This window comes from Lacerta agilis, chromosome 6, assembly GCF_009819535.1.
Source record: "Lacerta agilis isolate rLacAgi1 chromosome 6, rLacAgi1.pri, whole genome shotgun sequence".
Taxonomy (NCBI): domain Eukaryota; kingdom Metazoa; phylum Chordata; class Lepidosauria; order Squamata; family Lacertidae; genus Lacerta; species Lacerta agilis.
Genome location: NC_046317.1, coordinates 85,425,819 through 85,447,574, shown reverse-complemented (window position 1 = coordinate 85,447,574; position 21,756 = coordinate 85,425,819). Strand labels below are relative to the sequence as shown.

Below are 21,756 nucleotides of genomic sequence, written 5' to 3'. Positions count from 1 at the left end.
GAGAGAGAGAGAGAGAGAGAGAGAGAGAGAGAGCTATAGAGCGCTTAATTGCTGAACTGTAACAAAAGTAATATTTTGGAACCTAGAAGGGCTTATTTACAAAGGACTGGATTTATTTTAGACTAATGCATAGTGATTAATTCATTAATTTTCTTGAGCATGGAACTAACATTTCCATTGTCTTTCCCTTCATTTAGCTGAACCCGTTTACTCTTACAATGACACTGGAGAGCAAGTCCTCCCAGCTGGGCAGATAATAAGTAAGCTCGTCTTCCTGTCCCCCATCCCTACTTTTAAGAAATTACTATGCCTCCTTTTACTAGGGTTGGTTCCTTAAGATCATTGCAGCAGTAACTTGTTGGCAATTGGGAGTCCTGGGCTACCATGCACCCATTTAGCTTAATCCTTTTTTTCCTTCCCTCTCGCCACTTTCCAGACTGCGACTGCAATGTTGCCGGGACAAGAGGGAACGCCTGCCGGAAAGATGCTCAAACGGGGTTGTGTTTGTGTAAACCCAACTTCCAAGGGACTCAGTGTGACCAGTGTGTGCCTGGCTACTATGGACCAGGTTGCCAACGTGAGTAAACGAAGCCAACGGGTTCTGCTGAACTCATAAGTGGCCCTCCTGTTTTGAGAGTTGAGAGAGTAGGCTTGCTTTCGTAGTTGTGGTGGTGTGGTTGCAACAGAGCTCTCAATTTTTGAGAGCTTTTCATAAGCCAAAGCTACGGCCCTTTGCCTCCAAGGAATGTACAGTATAGTCTAAAGGACGGGTGGGCAGTCTTCTGAGATCCTAGGAACTAACTCTTGGGGGCTTTGGTCCCCACAATGTAATATTTGAGGGGGCTGGACCCCCCCCCCAAGTTGATGGGCATTCCCATTCAAATTGTGTATGTGTGTGTGTGTGTGCCACATCATGTGATTATGTGGGGCGGGGCTTACCTTGGCCCTCACAATATTTTATTCAAGTTGCCCCCCCATCTGAGATCGTTTTGCACTAGAACCCCAGGGTCTACCAATCAGAGACATTGTGGGCAGTATCCAGCTAAGTCATACTCAGAGCAGACCCTTTAAAATAAATGGACAAGATACTTAAGCCTATTTATTTCAATGGGCAACTAACACGGGATACAATCCACGATTTAGAATTTGAAGAGCTTGGTATCACTGAGCCTAGGAATTAGTTTTGAGTACCGAAAGTGAAATCTCGAAGTTTTCTCCCTGTGGATGTGAATAAAAACTTGGAATTAGATACGTCTGCTAGTTGCTGTTTTACAGCGCAGTGCACCCAAATAACTGTTTGTGTTTTGCTCCCACAGCATGCCAGTGCGCTGGCCCTGGCTACTATGATGGCACATGTGACAGTGAGACTGGCCAGTGTCTTTGTCGAGCTGGATTTGAAGGCTACACATGCGATCAGTGTGCCCCTGGCTACTTCAACTACCCACTGTGCCAGCGTGAGTTTTCAGACACAGCAGAATTAATCGGTGTGGGCTTTGGCAAGTGTATGTTCTGCAAACGCCTGCATATTTCTCATTTCTCACGAGTTCCTATTGGCTGCACAGGGGCATTTGGGTATGTGCAGGCAGTGTACAGTGAAGTCTCTCTAATGCTCAGTGGCAGTGCTTGCACCCTTACCTTTCCACTGGAATCCTGTTTGGGTTTGTTCCTTCCCCCTTCCTCTGCCACTATACCAGTATTACTCAAAAAGCTGAACGTTATTTGAAAAATACAAAACTGCAAGCAGAACGAATTCTGCTAAGCCAAGTAATTATATGAAAATATTTTTCATTGTCTAATGCCAATAGGAGGATGGACTTTCATTTCCTTAGTACAAAATTTGTGTTTTTTTTTTTTTTTTTAACGCAGCATAGATTCTTGAGTATGGGTTGGTGGGTGCAGATCCCAATTTCATTAGACCTGGTATTGTTTTGTCCCTTGTATGCTCCCAAACACCTATCCTGTTAGTCTGCTTGGCCCATACTTAACCTTTGCAGTGATGCTCAGGTCCTCTATTTGAGACCCCAAAGTTCTGAACCCTGGATATTATTTTTGTTGCAGTTTGTGGCTGCAGTGCTGTTGGGACATTGCCAGAAGGCTGTGATGCCTCTGGAAGGTGCTTCTGCAGGCCAGAATATGTTGGGCCTCACTGTGACCAGTGCAGCGTTGGATATCATTCATACCCTCACTGCCAAGGTATGTCAGGTTGTGAAAGGGCTAGCAGGGAAGAGGCAGATTCTGGAATTAATTGACACGAAAGAAAGAGGTCTCTCTTCTTTCGAATATCAAGACCCAAGGCAAGGGTGTTAACTGCTGCTGCTGTTGTGAAGAAAATCTTGGAAATGGGTGCAATGCCTCTGCTGAAGCCTGGGGAATTCCCCCCCCCCATGTGCATTAGATACCTTCAAGTGGAGTTAGTCCCCTCTATTGCTCGAAGGCAGAGAACTGTGACTTCAAAGGACACTTTAGGCTTTCCCTTCCTGTTGACGTCTCAGTTCACTTCCTGCCTTTGTTCAGAGCAGAACACAGCTCTCGCTTGTATTTTCCAATTTAGGATCTGCCCTCTTTTCCTTGTGATTCTTCTTTTTGTCTTTCTGACTCCTGTGCTTTTCAGATTATCTATACCTTCTCTTGTCATCCTTTAGTATTGGTGTTCTCTTCAGAAACAGGAATGTTACCAAGCAGTATTTGGGGAACTCGTACCTGCATATTGCCTGTAATTTAAAACGGGGGAGAAGGTATCCGGACACATTAAAGCCCCCTAAAAGTATTTATGTGACTTAATGCCAGCTATCACATGACCCTGCCACCCAATAGGTACACAGGTTCATAAATGCTAGTCAGCTGTGTGTATGGACGTGGCTATTGGAACCTGCATGTTCTAGAACAGTATGAGGAACCTTCACCCCTCCAGGTCTTGTTGAATGACAGCTCACATCATCCCAGGTCCTTGATCCTGTTTGCTGGGTCTGCTGGGCATTAAGAGTATAGAATAGAATCATACGGTTGGAAGGGACCATGAGGGTCATCTAGTCCAACCCTCTGCAAAGCAGGAATCTTTCGTGGGGCTTGAACTCATGACCCTGAGTTTAAGAGTCTCATGCTCTTCCAACTGAGCTGTAGTTCAGCAACATCTGGAGGGCCAAGGATTACTTCTACAAGGAAAGATAACTTGTCTCGGGAGGGAAAGTTCAGCTGCCTGTTAAGAGAATGTGGCATTTGGTTTGGGTAGAATCAGTTTGGAATGAAATATTTAATTTTACAAGCAGACAAAATAATCAGTTTTCCAAGTGTGTGAAAAGCATGTTGGTGCCCTCACTTATTGACTTCTGCAACCTCTTTCTGTGCTTCCTCCCCACCCACCCACAGCTTGCTCCTGTGACCCCCGGGGTGCCCTAGACAACGACTGCAGCCCTGTTGGTCAGTGCCATTGCCACTCAAATTATATAGGCCACACATGCAACCAGTGTGCCCCAGGCTTTTATGGGTACCCTACCTGTACAGGTGAGTCATGTGCTAACCAGTTCTGCAGTTCTTTGTGTTCACATGGGTCTTTTACTTCAATCCTGTTTAATTTGGTTCACGTTGCAAGAGTGTGTATGCTTTATTACATGAGTTTTTTGTGTTTGCTTCTTTGAAAATGATGTGAAAAAAGGAGTAGAGAGGCTACACAGGTAAGCCGTTGGAAAGGTCATAGGATTAGGATGCAATTCTCTGTGCATTATTAGCCATCCTCATTCCATTCAAGATGGCATACAAGACTGAATACAAATATACACCTGTGGTTCCTGGTCAGATTTCATTGCTCGTTATCAAAGAATTGCTGTAGGATGCACTGTCCCTGATTCACTCAGCTGATAGCTTCCAACACTTTTTATATTCTCTTCCTCTGCTAAATGTGGAAAACCTGAGCTCTGGCCAACTGGCTTGGCATTAGCCTCCAGTGCTGATATTGGCAGTGTGTTTTTGAAGAGGCTGGAAGCTTAGATCTCACTGACTTGGTGGAAGAAGGCCATTCGTTTATTTTGTTCCCCTTTCATTAGCACCTAAAAATGCTTGGTGCAATAGAAACAAGTATTGAGAGAGGAACAGAGGCACGATGTAGTGCAAAGTCTTAAGGGCCATAAATTGTCTTACTATAATAAAACAATCAAACATTTCCTTTTCTTAGGCGGCAACGGTTAAGTTAAGCTTTTCCCCGTTTATAATCTTTGTTGGCCTAAGAAGCTCTTTTGGTGTTAAATGTAAAAAAAATAAAAATTATTGCATGCCCATTTTAGAGTTTCATTCACTCAAGGCAAGGGGGAGGGAACCTTTCTAACCCCAAGGGCCGCATTCCCTTTTATGCAACCTTCCAAGGGCCACATGCCAATGGTGTGCGAGGCCAGAGGCAAAAATGAGCAGAGTATTAGATGCAAATTATACCTTTGTGCAGCAGGCTAGTTGCTTCACTTACACACATCCCTCTCTGTCTCTTATACAGGCAAATAAGCAGCATTATTAGAGTTCAAGGACACATTCCAGCCAGGCAGAAACACTCAAGGAGGGTACAAAGCAGGGTTAATGAGGAGTGTGGTCTAGGGAGATTGCTCAGGGCCAAATGGAAAAGCCTGGAGGGGGCTGCATTTGCCTCCTGGTCCCGAGTTTCCTGTATTTGACTAAGGGTTTGCTTAGAAAGGAGAAGTGTCTAGGCTGTTGTCTTTTGTTAAACAATACCAACAACCCCAAAACGTTTGGTCCTACCCAGAGGACATGTGCTGCTCTTGGGTTGCATAGTGTATAAACAACTGGAGCGGCAAAAATGCATAAATGTTGAGTTCATTTATCTATACCCTTTCCCCAAGGGTGTAAAGCAATGCTTTGGAAAGAAGGAAGTTGTGTGCACAGCAGGTGCTGTTTTTAGATAATGTGCACACGAGTTACAGCACACACCATGTTAGAATAGACTTTCCCTTGTGTGTGATAAAACAGGAGAGTGCCTTTTTTCGTGATGGTGGAAACAAAGGGAGGGAGGCACCTTGGATCACCATAAAAAAACAAGAGAGAAAATATCCACCAAGAAGGGTGTGGGAGGCGTGCACTTCAGGTCTCTTCCCCCCCCCCTTAAGAGCTTCTTAAGCCAAACAGCCCCTGAGCAAAGAAGTCATTATTGACATCAGTTCCCGAAGAAGGAACTAATCCTTTCCAAAAATGCGTCGGGAACCCAGTGCTTTCCCTCCCCTAGAAAAAGAGGTGCCAGTACTCACCATGAAGCTGTTACAGTAAGTGCCACACTTTTTAACAACAACAACAAAAGAGGTGCCAGTACAGTGGTACCCTGGGTTAAGTACACTTCAGGTTAAGAACTCCGCTTAAGAACAGAAATTGTGTTCTGGCGGCGCAGCGGCAGCAGGAGGTCCCATTAGCTAAAGTGGTGCTTCAGGTTAAGTACGCTTCAGGTTAAGAACGGACCTCCGGAACAAATTAAGTACTTAACCCGAGGTACCACTGTACTGCGTGCCCTTGAGTACCTACGGGGGGGGGAAGAACTGTGGGCACCTACAGTGATACCCTGGGTTACGTAAGCGATGCGTTCCGAGTCGCAGTACGTAACGCAGGCGTGCGTATCACAAACGCACAACCCCCCCCCCAAAAAAAACCCGGAAGCGGCCAGGGGGCGCACGCGCTCCGGAAACACTTACAGGTTGCGGGCGTTCACAATTCGAACGTCGGCAACACGGGGGGTACGTAACCCGGGGTTCCACTGTATATAAAAAATGGACAGTTCTTAAGAAAAAAACATTGTTTTCTCTCCCGTTTTTGTGGTATTTTATGATGGTGCCACCAACTATGGTTTGCATGGGTCCTTACTTTAAAAGTTTTACTGTTGTCGTAACGCTTTCTGACCTGTCTTTCTTTTTCTTTTTTGCACCCTCCTCAGCTTGCCACTGTTCCGCCGAAGGCTCTCTCTATGGCACCTGTGATCAGGAGACAGGCCAGTGCAGTTGTCGGCAGCGAGTAATGGGGCTGCGCTGTGATACCTGCATTCCTGGGGCTTACGGTTTCCCGCAGTGTGAAGGTAGCTCCGCCCATTCCAGCTTTCTGTGTCACACAAGCATGAGCTCTTGATGTAAATGTAGCTCATCCTCAGTACCCAAAGCCCCCAGGCGGCACCAGCATTGCTTGATTAAAAACAAAAAAAGTAAATAAATGTGCTCCTAATAAATAGTGTGGAAACGAAAAATCACTAAAAAAAAAAGGCAGATCGATTTGCTTTTCACTTTTTTGTAGTACAGTGGTACCTCTGGATAAGAAACGCTTCATGTTGCGTTTTTTTCAGGTTAAGAACGCGGCAAAACCAGAAATATTTACTTCCGGGTTTCGCCGCATGTGCAGAAGCCTTCTGCGTGGTTTGCACATGCGCAGATGTGTTCTGCCTGCTTCATGCATACACAAAAAAACCAGAAATGTTTACTTCCAGGTTTCGCCACGCGCGCATGTGCAGAAGCTTTATGCGCAGTTTGCGCATGCACATAAGTGTTCTCCCCGCTTTGTGCATGTGCATAAGCGCTGCTCTGGTTGCGGACTTTTCAGGGTGCGAACGGCACCCCGGAACGGATTGTGTTCTCAACCAGAGGTACCACTGTACATTTTTACTGGTTTTCAACAGTGTTTAAACAAAACAGGAAGCCCCCCCCCCCATGTTTTTCACTTAGTTAAGTGCTGCTTTGGAGTGGTTTTTCTGAGCTATGATACCACTTTTTCTTTTGCTCATAACGCAGTAAGCCGCCCCACCAGATACACAATACAGTTAAAGCGCCATCCCGGAAAAACTCAGCATTTATTTATCCTATTGTATATTATATTCATTTATATATGGCTTAACATTTCCACAAAAAACAACAACATTTCCTAAGTGGTTTAACACCCTGTTTTAAAAACATCAAACAGAACATTGGAAAATATTAGAATAAAGCAAGTGAAAATCAAATATAAAATTAAAAAACCCCACAAATTTAAAGCATTATAACTAACAGGAAAACAATAAATATTCTCTTAAACATAAGGAACAATCAATACAAGTAAACTCTAAAAACAAAAACACGAGAAAATCCACGTATAAAGTATTAATAGTGACTAAACTGCATCTAATCTTTCCCCATTTGGCTGATTCCATTTGTTATGTGAGTGCCGGCTCTTATCTGTGTGTGTGGTTGTTTTTCTCTCTGTGTTTCAGTGGGCTCTTGTAATCCTGCGGGGCTTGCAAATGCGGACCCTTCCCTGCCGGTGGTGAGTACTTCCTGTTTCTGTTGGATCTTAGATTTGATTATTATTTTTAATGCATCTTGTTGATTTTTTTTTAAATTTATTGTTCACCTTATTGAGCATAATGAAAACTGGCATCTCCGCATCATCCAAAAGTGTGGATGCTTTGCATGCAGAAGGTTCGAGAGTCAATCTCTGGTGTCTCTGATTGAAATATCAGATAGCAGATGATGGTGAAGAATTTTGGGCCGGATTCATCTACCTGGTTCCGTTAGCAGAAACCAGTACAAGGATTCCTGCTAGTGCAGCAGGGCTTTGCTGCCACCAGAACCGAGCACAGGGGGAAGAGAAGGACGATTGATCCTTTGGGCAAGCTGGCAGATCAAGGAAATTACCCCCTTAGCACAACGTTCAATTCCACCCTCTGCCTGAGGCTCTGAATGCTGCTACTGCCAGAGAGTAAACAATACAGGTCTAGATGGACATAAGGCAGCTTCCTAATCTGCATTGTTTTTGATTGTCTTGAGATCCTTAGTACGCGATTTCAGATCTCTCTCTCTCTCTCTGCCCCCCACTTTCCCCTCCTCCTCAGGGGTTCTGCGAATGTCGAGCCTATGTGGAAGGTGAAGCTTGTGATAGGTGCAAACCGCTCTACTGGAACCTGACTCCAGATAACCCATTTGGATGCATGAGTAAGACCCTTCCCATGTCATTCTTCCAGGAAGCCTCTCATCCAAGCCACTCTGGTGATTTAAGGAGAAGAGGGTTCCCATTTCTCCTCTTCATTTTCTGAACACATTGCGGAGGCGAAGATGTGGGGGCAGGGGTCGGGGGAGCCTTTTGGCGTGGGCCACATCCAAACAGCATAGCTGAGATGCTCTGGTATCCTTTAAGGCAGAATGGAAACAAGGATCAGCAGAGCAAGTATAGGAAGCCAGCAAAACTTGTGCTATCTTAAATTAAGGTGGGATAAAACAAAAACAAAAAAATTCCTTCCAGTAGCACCTTAGAGACCAACTAAGTTTGTTCTTGGTATGAGCTTTCGTGTGCATGCACACTTCTTCAGATACACTGAAACAGAAGTCACCAGACTAAGTGAGAGTGGGGAGGGGTATTACTCTGAAAGGGTGGTGGGAATGGGTGATTGGCTGATAGGTGTGGGAAACCTGTTGACGACTGTTAACGACTGCAATTGGTCTTACAGGAAAAAGCAAGGGGCGAGATGGCTAAAGATAGCTTTGTCATGTATAATGAGATAAGAATCCAATGTCTCTATTAAGACCAGGTCTCTCCATGGTTTTAAGTTTGGTAATGAGTTGCAATTCAGCAACTTCTCTTTCCAGTCTATTTCTGAAATTCCTTTGTAGTAAGACAGCTACTTTGAGATCTTGTATAGAATGTCCTGGGAGACTGAAGTGTTCTCCTACTGGTTTCTCTGTCTTGTGATTCCTGATATCAGATAAGGTGGGATAAGTTGCCCTTATTCGAAACTCTGTTTAGGAGTGCAGCTGCTGCCGGCTGAGCTGGTCCGAGCCTGGCAGAGGTAAAACAAGATACTGCAATCAAGTTTGATTTACTCCACTCTTTTTGTCAATTTCTCTCTCACTGTCTATATCTACCTATCTTGTCTGTCTTTCTGTCTGTCTATATATCTTGGGGGAGCCATCAACTGTCCTGGGGTAGATTAGTACACAGCGTTAGTTTAGACCAGCTCATTCCAAGTTTTTGCTGAATGTCCTCTTTGCCCTTACATAGCAGATCAAAGAGTTTACAACCACGACTGTGACTTCTGTTTGGGGCTTTTACTGTCCTACTGACTTCTGCTATTTTTGCCTGCCTGCCTGAGGATTAGCTGGCATCCAGCTAACTTCAAGTTAATTGCTAGATAGACTTGAGGAATCATCTAACTACCCCTTTCTGTTTCCCCTAGGCTGCCAGTGTGACACCATGGGGACAGTTGCAGGTGTTGCTGAATGCCAGCAAGTAAGTTTCAAACCGTGTGATGAAATCCACTCTGAGGTCCCGGCTAGGACCCAGGTCCTGCCAGGAGAAACACTCGCCTTGATGCCTTTTTTTACCTTGAAACATATCATCCCAAGTGGAACAAGCCATTATAAATCTCATCTTAATTCCTGCTCTACAGAGCAATCCTGCTGCTTCCTGACTCTTTACCGGTGCATTTTGGCAAATGCACACCAGATGACAAGAAGCATTCTGGATATATTTTACTTTTTGTACAACAAGCATTATTAGAACACTGATTTATTTAGAAATTTGTTGCCTGCTTTTCATTATCAAGCAATCCCCAAACAGGGCACAGTCCTAATAAAACACAATCTGATTGTACAACCAATCAGTGAACAATGAAGCCGTCAAAACAGGCAAGAGCACAAAGATATAAACTAAGTGCAGCATCACAGATTTAACCAACAGCCTGCGCCAACTGTCTCTTAAGGTGGGAGTTCCGTGATCAAGGTGCCTCTTGAGTTATACTTGATTTATTCCATTGCAAGGCATGGGCAATAAAACAGGCATTGCTTTTATTTTCTATTGCTTTCATAAGTTTTCAGTAAATGACACAATGTTCTTCAAATATTTCTGTGAGCATTAGGGCTACAGCAGAGGTTTCTGGTTGTTGCTTTTAGGGCAGAGCAGCTGCTGTTGCAGTTTGCAGCCTTTGTCCCCTTTCTCATTCTTTCACTCCTCATCTTTCTTTGCCCACACAAGAAAAGCCAGATAAGGCCAGGGAGGTTAAATTTGGGGAGCTGCCGCAGGCTGTTTTTAACATGTGGCCTGTGTCTCCTAGGGCGATGGGCACTGCTTCTGCAAGCCCAATACCTGTGGTCAGTCCTGTTCAACTTGCAAAGAAGGATACTACAACCTGGAGAGCGGGAATTACTTTGGCTGTCAAGGTGTGTTCTTTTCCCTCAGTATCATGCTGCTATCTGTTAGCAATTGGGTGGGGACAAAAGTCACAGAGCCCATTAGCTAGAACTGAGGAACAGTTGTCCTGTCAAGATGGGAAGCGGGTTTCCAATGCGGGGGGGGGGGCATATTAAGGGGAAAGAACAGATTTACTCAAGACTTGGTCTCTGATAGATTAAGAATAATGATAGAGTGAATCTTTCTCTCCCCACCCTTCTGAAATTTTGACTGGCTATAGGCCAGTCCTTCCTCCCAGGTATTGCTTTGAATTTTGTGGGTTGGCTTAGAAATCGTTTCCCCCTCCTTTCCCATTATTGCCAAATTTGTGCACAGCCAGTCATGCACTTCTTTTATGCACAGATACATATATACACCTCCAACCCTCATATACACCTTGCTCAAAGCTCGTTAAGGTAGTTAAAGGCATGGGGGAGGAAGACCTTGACACCTTTTAAGGAGGTCAGCTGCAGCATCACATCAAAGGAAAGGAAGGAGGTAAAGAAGTCTCTTTAGAGAAGATTGATGGAAAGGTTGGAGGTGCAGTCGCTCAGGCTTTAAAGTCAATTTCAAAAAAGTTCGAAAAGGTTTATTGAAACAGGCATTACTGAGAGACGTTGATTAAACTGGCACCTATTTTATGATATACCATATTTTTCCATGTATAAGACTAGGTTTTCCCCCTAAAAAATAATGTCAAAAATTTGGGAGCGTCTTATAGATGGGTCCATCTCCCCCTCCCCATTTTCTTAAATCTGAGTCCCCCCCCAAAATAGGGGGCGTCTTATACAGGGGGGGGGCATCTTATAGACAGAAAAATACGTTACTTTATTTTTAGACCAAGAGAATGGATGTTGAGCTTAGATCAGAGCCAGACACTGTATTGAGTACAGATTGCACAGCTTCTTGATGTACAACGGAACAAAGCGTGCTAAAATTGGCTGGGTTGTTGTGGTTTGTTGTCCTTCATCAGTAATACAAACAGATACATCTATGGCACTGAAAGGACCGAGAGTGTCCATTGCTGTCTATTTTTATTAACTATGCAAGGCTGTATCCTTGGATGAGTTAGGATAATGGGGAGTGGTCTGCAAATGGTGATGGGGAGACTGCCTGGTAGGGAAACAGCAGGCATAGCGTCTGAAATAGAACAGGGAGGCAGTGGAAACGGATCCAGGCAGGGCCAGAAGCCAAGGCGAAAGCAGATACAATGGAATAAAAATAGTGTGCCATGCCACTGTCACTCCCTTTGGTGCCAGGTTATTTGGGGCCCATTAGCAACTTCAGAATGTAAACACGTGCTTCCTATCTACAGGATGCCACTGTGACATCGGTGGGGCAGTCGGGCCGGCGTGTGACGAGAAGACTGGATCCTGTCGCTGCAGACTGAATACGCAAGGCCCCACTTGCACTCAGTAAGAGGGTGGCTGCAGCTGCGATGTAGCAGGGCAGACCTGTGGCGTTAGCCGCCTTGCTATCTTGGATTTCAAACCCAACACTAGCGTTCTGTGTGTTAATTGGGTGGGGTGGAGAATGTGAATGGGTCGTTTGGGGGGACAGACTAAGTGAGATGTGCATAGATGCTGCAGAAAGGTTCTTCGTCTATGTGTGTGGTTCTGCAGGTTTTTAAGTGGTGGGGGGAAGCTGGCTGAAGGGGAACATGATACAGGTTTATAAAATTATGAACAGTGTGAAAAGAATTCCTCCACACACACACACACACACACACACACCGCCAACAATCCTGTGAAGTTGATTGGTTGGAGAGGGAAGGAGGGAGAATATCCTGATGGTCATCTAGTCCAGTCCTCTGCAATGCAGGAATGTGTCTGTGGTCTGTATAGAGATAAAAGTCAAGGAACCCCTGACCATTAGGTCCTGTCATGGACAACTCTGGGGTTGCGGCACTCATCTCGTTGTATTGGCCGAGGGAGCCAGCATACAGCTTCCGGGTCATGTGGCCAGCATGACTAAGCCGCTTCTGGCGAACAAGAGCAGTGCACGGAAACGCCGTTTACCTTCCTGCCGGAGCGGTACCTATTTATCTACTTGCACTTTGACGCGCTTTCGAACTGCTAGGTTGGCAGGAGCAGGGACCGAGCAACGGGAGCTCACCCCGTCGCGGGGATTCGAACCGCCGACCTGCTGATCAGCAAGTCCTAGGCTCTGTGGTTTAACCCACAGCGCCACCCGCGTATATAAAACATGAAAAGCTGCATGTCATTTATGTAATCATTCTGGGCAGATGATAGGTATTTTCTTGGTATGGATGCAAATGTCCTAAGCTAGAGTGACTCACTGCATTGACTAAATCCTAGTTCCAGTTTTTGCTTACTTAGTTTATCCCAGACATGTTGAAGCTGAGACTTTCCTACATTGTGGTGCGGATGGAAACCCAGGCTGTTAAGAGTGTGCCTCACTTTTTATCTGCAGACCAGCAATAGACCATTATATCCCTGACCTTCATCACCTGAAATACGAGCTGGAAGAAGGAACTGCGCTGGATGGACGGCCTGTTCGGTTTGGCTACAACCCCTTGGAGTTTGAGAATTTCAGCTGGAGAGGATATGCACAAATGTCTTCCATCCAGGTAGGCCTTAACTCCCCACCTCTTTCCTTGGGCAGATAGTAAAGGCAGCTTCAAATGTTACGGATTTCATAAGAGCAAAGCACTTCCACATAGCGAAAAAGATAAAAAAAAAGATATGCATGGTGAGAAGCTGCAGTCGGCTGCAGCTGCTCATCATCTGTACTCCAAATGTTCCTGCAATGAAATAATGCATGATCCATGCGTGATTTTCAAGATTTTAATATGTGTGTAAGTGTTTGCACTATTGGAAATACGTGACATTTGAAGTGACTTTCAAGACGAGAGATCTCCTACGCATTTTACCCAAAGGGACTCCTAAAAACAGACAGAGCCCAATGCAAGTGGTCGCTCCATGTTTGTGTGCATATGCTTCTACAATGAAAGCCTGTTTGTGCTAATGTGCTCTTTAGGCTTAGGAAGAGAACAGCTGGATGATAGGAAAGGTCCCGAGTCCTGGAACCGCTTCATTATGTCAGCCTTAGTTCATTTAGGGGAAGATGGCCAGGCAGGAACTACATAAGGGCAGTTAGAAAGACAACACACAAACAGGTCTCCTAAGGGGCTGTTCTCCCTCTTCCTGTTGCAACTCTCTGCATAACATCTCCCTGCTCCTCAAAGGAAAGGAAAACCCTCTTCGCTTTTTCCTGTGCTGCATGTGGCTTTAGTTGCTCTTTTGTCTGTTGAAGAGGGTGGCTTGTTTATTTCCAGGCTTTTGTATGCTTGAATGACAAGAGAATGAGACCGTAACATATGCTGAGATTGCTCCCACCTGAGATGTGGTTCCTCTTTGAAATCTGGAGACCTCACAGAGAGAGAGTGTGTGTTTATGTGTGATCTATGTGGTTCATTTGAAACTCTCTTATATGACTTTATTCTTTAGGAGAGGGTTCTTAGAGTAAAGATTATTTTTGTTTTATTTCTGCACCCTTAGGAAAATGTGCCCAAGGACAGACTTTCCTTGTTCTCTTTAGATTTATTTTTTTATGGTGCCTGCTCTCTCATTCCTTGTGCCATTGTTACACTCCCACTCTTAGCCTTTAATAGCCAGAGGCTCACAAAAGTGTTCATTCCACAATTTAGCTATTGCTTGAAAGGTGCAAACGAGCCTTTGAAGGTAGTCTTTTGTCTTGCTATAGAAACCCCCAGCCTTCTTGGATAGAGGTACATGCCTTGTTTAGCTTTCTCGGAAATGTCAGCTTCAGCTGGAGCACCACAGCTAATCTGCATATTCTGTTTGCACGTGGTTAATCTGATTTGCATGGATTCTTGATGCCAGCCCATTGGTGTGGACAACTCCCAGTCTTCCCACCTGCATTTTCTAACCAGTTCATGTCCCAAACATGCAGTCTTTATAAATCTAGAAATGCCAGGAGATACAAGAGCAAAATTAATTTTAGGCTCATAATGCCAACACATTTTTTATGATGTAGTGATGATTTTGAGATTCTTGAAAGTTTGCATGCAGTCTTAACATCACAGAGAGTTGTGTGTAGGTGCACATCTGCCTCCAAGAAAGATACAGGCAATACAGGACCCCCCCCCCCCCCGCTTAGAAAAATAGGTGCCGGAACTCACCATGAAGTTTTTTACAGTAAGTGCCACACTTTTTAACCAAAAAAAGAGAGGTGCTGGTACTGCGTACTTTTGAGTACTCCCTGAATAATAATAAAAACCACTGGATATAGGTCCAGTTACAAGTAGGTAGCCGTGTTGGTCTGCCGTAGTAAAAAAAAATAAAAAAAAATCCTTCCAGTAGCACCTTAGAGACCAACTAAGTTTGTTCTTGGTATGAGCTTTTGTGTGCATGCACACTTCTTCAGATACACTGAAACAGAAGCCACCAGACCCTTATATATAGGGTGGGGTATGACTGGATATAGGTATCCTTAACCACACATGGGCATTCCTATCCACATCTTTCTCACAATCAGATTGTTGTGTAAACATTTCCCATGTTAGGGTTAGGAATTATTTGCAGGGTCACTTCAGGTCTAGTTCAGCATCCTGTTTTTTTTTCATAGACCCTGTGATCTTGCCTACTCCCCCTTTAATGGCATCTAAGAGGCAGGCCATCACTGCACTTTGTGGCAATGGATTATGAATTTTACATGCACTCGGTGTGCTTCTCTTTAGAAGTCGTCTTCTCTCTGCTCTCCCTTTTCTCCCTTCGGCTCTTGACTGTGGAATGTCTGTTTCTGGCTGGACAGATAGCCTTAGGTGGAATGTGCAGTGAGTGTTTCGGAAGGCACCCTTCCAAGCCATCCCATTAAGAGCAGGATGGGGCCGGCTTGATTTCCTCACCTGCTTTTGGCATGCTGCTTTTGGGAGCAGGAATACGGAAGTGCTGTGCTTGAGCTGGTGGCTGGTGGCAGGTGACGGTGGAGGTTTATTTAAGGTGTGCTCTGCTTCTCTCCCCTTTCTCTCCCACCAGCCCAAGGTAGTGGTGACCCTCAGTGTGACCTCCCCTGACCTGTTCCGCCTCGTCTTCCGCTACGTCAACCGGGGGCCTGCAAATGTGGAAGGGAGGGTCTCAGGCCTTGAGGAAGGAAAGTTTAATGTTTGTGGCAACTGTAAGTGCATTTTTCACTTCTAGACTAACCCCTTTCGAAAAAAAGTTGATAAAGGAGCCGACCTTTGCTTTCTCTTGCAAAGCAGCGTTTTCTTCTCCCTCCCCAAAAGCCGCCACCACCACCACTCATTTTGTAGATTTTGGATCTCCTCAAGCAGTTTGCTCTTAGAAACGACAAAGGGTGGGGAATCTAGAGAGGCAGAAAGAGAGAGAGAGAGAGACAGGCAGGGCAAGCAACAGACTCTCAGCCTGCCCTGCAGTGATAATGTGCCCGATGTGCTTTTTTGCCTTTTGCAGAACAAAGTCAAAGTCACAGTGCGGGTCAGAGAAGCAGAGATCTATCTCTTCCATGTCATCTTGAGATATATTAATTCAGGAAGTGCCACTGTGTACGGCAAAATTACAGCTTATCAGCCACGAAGGAGAGGTAAGGACCCCAGATTTCTCTTGTCCCCCCAATTCCATAATTGATCTGATGTCGCAGTTTCCATTCTCAAGCTGCTCTGTGTTTCCGATCAAACAAAGCGTTTTCTGAAGCAACCTATTACCATATACTGTTCTAGAATTGAGGGGAAAGGCCAATAATTGTTACGCTTTGTATTCATACCTCTCCTCATTCAGGCTTTTGCTTAAGTGTGCCTTCAAACCAGTGAACATCCTCAGCAGTTCAGTTTGTTTTCATTTCTGCAAATGCTTATTGTATGTAAAACTGTGATAACTGACCACTGTGACCGGGAAAATATGATGGGATAGGAGGTTAGTGCTAAACTGTTAAGCTATGGCTTGGGTCCCATTTTTTGAGCCCGTTGACCAGAGGATGTTAAAGGGAATTTGTTTCTCTTTGGTGTTAAAGAAGGCAAAGTAACATTTGGATGGCTTTGAAAGAGTGTTGGGCAAATTCGTGGAGGAAGAGAAAGGGTGTCAGTAGCTACTAGCCATGATGGCTGTGTTCTGTCTCCAATCAGAGGCAGCAATGCTTTTGAATACCAGTTGCTGGAAACCAAGGGCAGGAAGAGTGCTTTTGTGATCCTGCACTGTTCTCTGGTTTCCCACAGACATCTGGTTGGCCACTGTGAGAACAGGAAGCTGGACAAGATGGGCCATTGGCCTGATCCAGCAGGCTATTATTATTATTATCATCATCATCATCATCATCTTATTTTTCTTCCAAAACATTACAGTCATCATTCACAGTGAATTGCATCCTGAAGAGGTGAAGTACAGTGGTAACTCTGGTTATGAACAGGATCTGTTCTGAAGCCCTGTTCGTAAACTGTGACGTTCTTAACCTGAAGCGCCGCGTCTGCACATGTGCACGACGTGATTTGGCGCTTCTGCGCATGCGCATGACGTCATTTGATGCGTCTGCGCATGCGCGAACCGCCGAACCCGGAAGTAATGCATTCCGTTACTTCCGGGTTCAGCGCGTTCGTAACCCGTGTCGTACGCATCCTGAAGCATGCGTAACTCAAGGTATGCCTGTATAGAGAGAAGACTTTAAAGCAAACAAATAAAATTGGATTGGTATGGATTGTATTCCATGCTAGTCCTACTCACAGTAGACCCATCAAAATTGATAGGCATGGCTGACTTAGGTTTATTGATTTTAGTGGGTGTGGTCTGAGTAGAACTTAGTTGGCTGCAACCCTGATAAAACAAACAAACTTAACTAGATCATATCCAGTATGTCTGAAAGATAAGGAAAAGATTGTTTGAATCCCGTCCTTTGATTGCAGTAGCAGTCAGGAAGGATTCCCCTGGCAGCCTCACAGCTTGTGCCAATGGGATGTAGTTTTAGCACTTTGCTGTTTTAGCCACCCTGTGGCATATATATGCAAATGTGGAATGCAAGAAAGCTGGTCAATACTATGTCTAGCCTGGTGTATGGTAACTCCTCCAGTTCTTCAGCTCACTTTCAAATGCTCATTCATGCTGACAGCAGAATTAACTGCAATTGCTACCGTAGTGCTAGCCTTGAAATATTATGTTTGGGCAATGGAAGGCTTTTCTGAAAGCGGGGTGTGGAAGGCAATTTTGTTAATGGAATTCATTTTTAGCCATATAACTTCTACCTTCAGGGGTGCCGATTTTCACTTTTATTGATTCAGAATCTCCATAGGCAGCTGCAGTAGCTGATTTATTAAAAAGGAATTCACGATTTAGTCCGTGGAGCACTGCATTATAGCACTGTTGCTGGCAAAGTCTGCACAGAAGTGGCATTTCCAGGCACTGTTGGGAATGTTTTTACTGAACTTAAAAGGACATTTTAATGTCATTAGAGAGGCGCTTTTTACATGCGTTTATAAATCACAAATTTATTTCATTAAAGAAATGCAGCTAACGTATTTTAATATGAAACTTAGGAAACATACAAATTTAACAAATAAAACATACAAATAAGTTGAGGGGTCCTCCCCCCAGTGCTTCTAGAATTGAGTCTAGAATTGAGTATGGCCATTCTCTTGAGTGCTCAGGGACAGGATGCACGTCACCAGTGCTTCCTGTTCCTTCTGCAATGTCACCACAATGGAAATTGGAAATTGTGTTGGTTCCTGAAGTGCCCACAACTTGCTCATCTTCTGGACCTGGGCGGGGAAAATGTGAAGTTTACCTTTTGATATGATGCTATACATTCGTTTGGGAGCCGCCCAGAGTGGCTGGGGAAACCCAGCCAGATGGGCGGGGTACAAATAATAAATAATAAATAATAATAATAGTAATTATTATTATTATTATTATTATTATTATTATTATTATTATTATTATTATCTGAACAGGAAGCATGATAAAGGTGTGTAACAGCAGTGATTTTGATCAGTAGTGGCTGGTCAGTGCCCCACCAATTTCAGTCCATCTTCAGCCAGCCACCACCTGCCGTCTTACTTACAACCAGCAAGGAGTGATACTGCCTGTTGGCTTCCTATGCCTTCGTCTCAGTGTGGCCCTTGCAGAACTCAGCAGGGAAGAGGATGGGCTCTGCCTATCATCAGCTGTAGCTTCAATTGTCAGGAAAACGCCTACTCACAAGTGGACCCTGGCAGAGACACATGTTCGACTGGCATGTTCCCTCCTTCCTGGGTGATCGTTCGGAGCTTCTTAAGCTTCTTCAGCCCCCGGACATCACAGTGACTGATGTGGGAGGACATCAGCACACTCTCAGCATCTGCAGAGTGTGTCCAGCTCGCTTGATAGACCACAGCAACTCAGCATGTTGGCTAACCTACTTTATTTACATATAACACACACGGAGCTCTTCCCTCTCTAGCAAAGGACAATAGTCCTACTTCAGGGAACACAGTAATGCAAACATCCTGTATACGTCACTTCCCATTTCCCACTCTGTGGAATCGAAACACATACCCAGTCATGTGATAGACAACAAACCCATAACTGCACATGGGGGAATGAATCTCCAACACCATTTGCTGTAGGGTCCTCCTGCCCTCTGCCCCACAAGTCCCCCAAAGGCACTAATCGCCATTGCTTTCTGATAGCACCCTCAGTTTGGGCTCCTTGCATGTGGTGGTCATTCTGACAAGGTGTGAGAACTGGAATGTGAACACCTCTGAGGATCATGTGATATATGTCTGTCTCAGATAGCTTCTGTGTCGAAATAGCAAAGCGCAAGTTAGCTTTTATATTGGAAAAGGAGAACATATTATAAGATCTTCAGTGTTTTAGCTCTGCTGTGTTGACACACGTTTTGCTGCTGGTTGTTTTATTTATTTAGTTTTGCAGTTGGTTTCATTCCTTTTGATTTTTAGGGATTTTTTTTAACCTTTAATTCTGATCTGCCCAGTGGAGAATGTTAATTGGGCCATATGCTAATGATTTAAAATACATTTTATCCCCATGTTTGCTGGCTGATTTGCTTTCCTTGTGGCCAGGTTGTGCAGTGTGATGTGTACAATGCACTCATATGAAGTGGAGGATGAGTGCACACACTCCCCCACCTAAAAAAAAAAAGAACCCTAACTTGATTAAAAAATCTTCTGCTTCTTGGAAATAAATGGCTTTATTCTTAAGGCTATCTGATATGATAAGGATTATTTGTGCAAGAGACTTCAACCTAAATGCATTGACTTTGCTAACGGGGCCACTTATTTCTGCAAACCTGATCACCCCTTAAATTTACTTGGAATATGTTTTCATAATTGACTATTATTGTTAATTATTAATGATATTTTAAGGAACAGCGCACAGATTGGTCTCTGGCCTTTTTTGTCTGTGCTCTTGCAATAATCACTTGTACTAGTTTTCATTATAGGACTGCAATCATTGAGGAAAGTCAGTATACCTTTACTCTTTCCCCCCTCATTTGCAAGATGAACATATACCACATCTCACTGACTGTTAAGATTGCCCCACTTCACGTGGGGGAAAGAGAGAGATTGGGGGGGGGAGATTGGTTCTGAAGGGGTACTATCTCTTGTTCCTGTTGTATGTCTCTCTGCAAATGTTTTGTTTGTTTGTTAGATTTATACATCACAACCTTCAGCACAGCTGCTTTCAAGGCAGTTAGCAATAAGATGAAATAATACAACCAACTGGTTAAAAAATAAATAAAACGGGAAAAGAGTATTGCAAACCACCCAGGCAAAACAATTGTGTGGGTCTTTCTAATGCTATTCCTACAAAATTCTGATCTCGGGATGTGGGTGGCGCTGGGGTCTAAACCACTGAGCCTCTTGGGCTTGCCAATCGGAGGGTTGGCAGTTCGAATCCACGCGATGGGGTGAGCTCCCATTGCCCTGTCCCAGATTCTGCCAACCTAGCATTTGGAAAGCACACCAGTGCAAGTAGGTAAATAGGTACCGCTATGACAGGAGGGTAAATGGTGTTTTTGTGCGCTCTGGCACTCGTCACGGTCCTCCGTGCACCAGAAGCAGTTTAGTCATGCGGGCCACATGACCCGGAAGGCTGTCTGTGGACAAATGCTGGCTCCCTTGGCCTGAAAAGTGAGATGAGCACCGCACCCCACAGTCCGGTTGGACTGGACTTAACTGTCCAGGGGTCCTTTACCTTTACATCATTGGGAGAGTACAACCCATCCACCCATCTTCATTTATGTGTTGAAGGACAGCAGCAATATAAAACAATTAACAAGTAAGGAGCCATCCAGGGTACGGTGAACATTAATTTTACTCATTCATTCAGTTTATTTTGTTTTGAGTGAATGTTTTTCATCGGGGGCAACTGTAGACATTGTTGCAAAGAATTCAGTTTTCAACAATGGATTCAGAACACAGTTTTGAGTTAGAAATAACAGTGGGCTCAAAACAAGCTATGCATTTCAGGTATACTTTGGCTGGAAGCTTCCTCCTTTCTTTGTGAAGCTGAGACACCTGGATGTTGCAAAGTTTGCAACATCAACCTGTTGATGGAATCTTTTGAGGGTGTGTCAAGACACAAGGGGTCGGCAAGGCTTACCGGACATGGGCCGGATCACTCCTGCAGAGATCCTCCATGGGCCGGACTGGTGCAGCGCGACACCGAAAATCGCGCCTGCACATGTCTGCAGCGCCGGAAATCACTTCTGCGTATGCCCAGACACCAAAAATTGCACCCATGGCCCTTAGGTTGCTGACCCCTGGTCTAGACAAATGCATGTGGAACATGGCAAGCTGCTCATCAGGTGCACATGGTCTTCTTTTCCACGAGGTAGATGAAACCACAGAGAATTAACTTGGAAACTCTTCCTCCGTTCAACTAGGGTTGTCATTTAATTTTATCCTGATTCTAATTTTTAAGCTCTATTTTAATCAATTGTTTGTTTGTGTTTTAATGTATTTGATATTGGATGTTAGCTGTCCTGAGCCCAGTCTTGACCGGGGAGGGTGGGGTATAAATAAAAATTTACTTACTTACTTACTTACTTACTTACTTACTTACTTACTTTTGAAACTCCTCGGAACCAGTCCAGAAATCTTGCACACCTTCTGGATGGAAATGAAAGCTGCTTTCCCCTCTCCTCCTAATTGCAGATACAGAACAGACAAAGCAGATTGTATTTGTGCCCACCAAAGAGCCAGCTTTTGTCACTGTTCCTCAGAACAGCTTTGGGGAGCCGTTTGTGCTGAGCCCTAATGTGTGGTCTCTGGTCATTGAAGTCGAGGATGTACTACTGGTAAGGGTGGCCATCCTCCCCTTTTCTCCCCTTTTGGTCAGGACCGTGGCGAGAAGAACTTAAGTCTTGCATTTCTACCCTTCGTTCCAGGATTACATGGTCCTGTTGCCCAGTTCCTACTACGAGGCTCCTATATTGCAGCTCAGAGTCTCGGATCCTTGCACCTACGGCCCAGCTCCTGAACAAGTTGGTCAGAAGTAAGACTTCCATTTTCATCTTTGCTATAGGATTAGATCGTAGTGGAGCCGATTTCCTTCGCTCAGAAGCTTTTTCTAAGGTTTCCAGTACTTCATTCTAGCAGACACC

General features: G+C 44.6%; 1 protein-coding gene across 1 annotated transcript in view; it reads left to right on the top strand.

Annotated features, from left to right (window-relative positions):
• LAMA5 (laminin subunit alpha 5) overlaps nucleotides 1–21,756 on the top strand; it is a 184,307-nt gene that overhangs the window by 99,589 nt on the left and 62,962 nt on the right. The window contains exons 11-26 of the mRNA XM_033153989.1: nucleotides 198–260; nucleotides 437–577; nucleotides 1,317–1,454; nucleotides 2,059–2,193; nucleotides 3,367–3,501; nucleotides 5,918–6,055; nucleotides 7,214–7,266; nucleotides 7,835–7,934; nucleotides 9,173–9,225; nucleotides 10,049–10,154; nucleotides 11,480–11,579; nucleotides 12,598–12,754; nucleotides 15,186–15,328; nucleotides 20,684–20,699; nucleotides 21,328–21,450; nucleotides 21,541–21,647. Of these exons, the coding sequence (XP_033009880.1) occupies nucleotides 198–260; nucleotides 437–577; nucleotides 1,317–1,454; nucleotides 2,059–2,193; nucleotides 3,367–3,501; nucleotides 5,918–6,055; nucleotides 7,214–7,266; nucleotides 7,835–7,934; nucleotides 9,173–9,225; nucleotides 10,049–10,154; nucleotides 11,480–11,579; nucleotides 12,598–12,754; nucleotides 15,186–15,328; nucleotides 20,684–20,699; nucleotides 21,328–21,450; nucleotides 21,541–21,647 (1,708 nt within the window). The remainder of the gene's footprint in view (nucleotides 1–197; nucleotides 261–436; nucleotides 578–1,316; nucleotides 1,455–2,058; nucleotides 2,194–3,366; nucleotides 3,502–5,917; nucleotides 6,056–7,213; nucleotides 7,267–7,834; nucleotides 7,935–9,172; nucleotides 9,226–10,048; nucleotides 10,155–11,479; nucleotides 11,580–12,597; nucleotides 12,755–15,185; nucleotides 15,329–20,683; nucleotides 20,700–21,327; nucleotides 21,451–21,540; nucleotides 21,648–21,756) is intronic.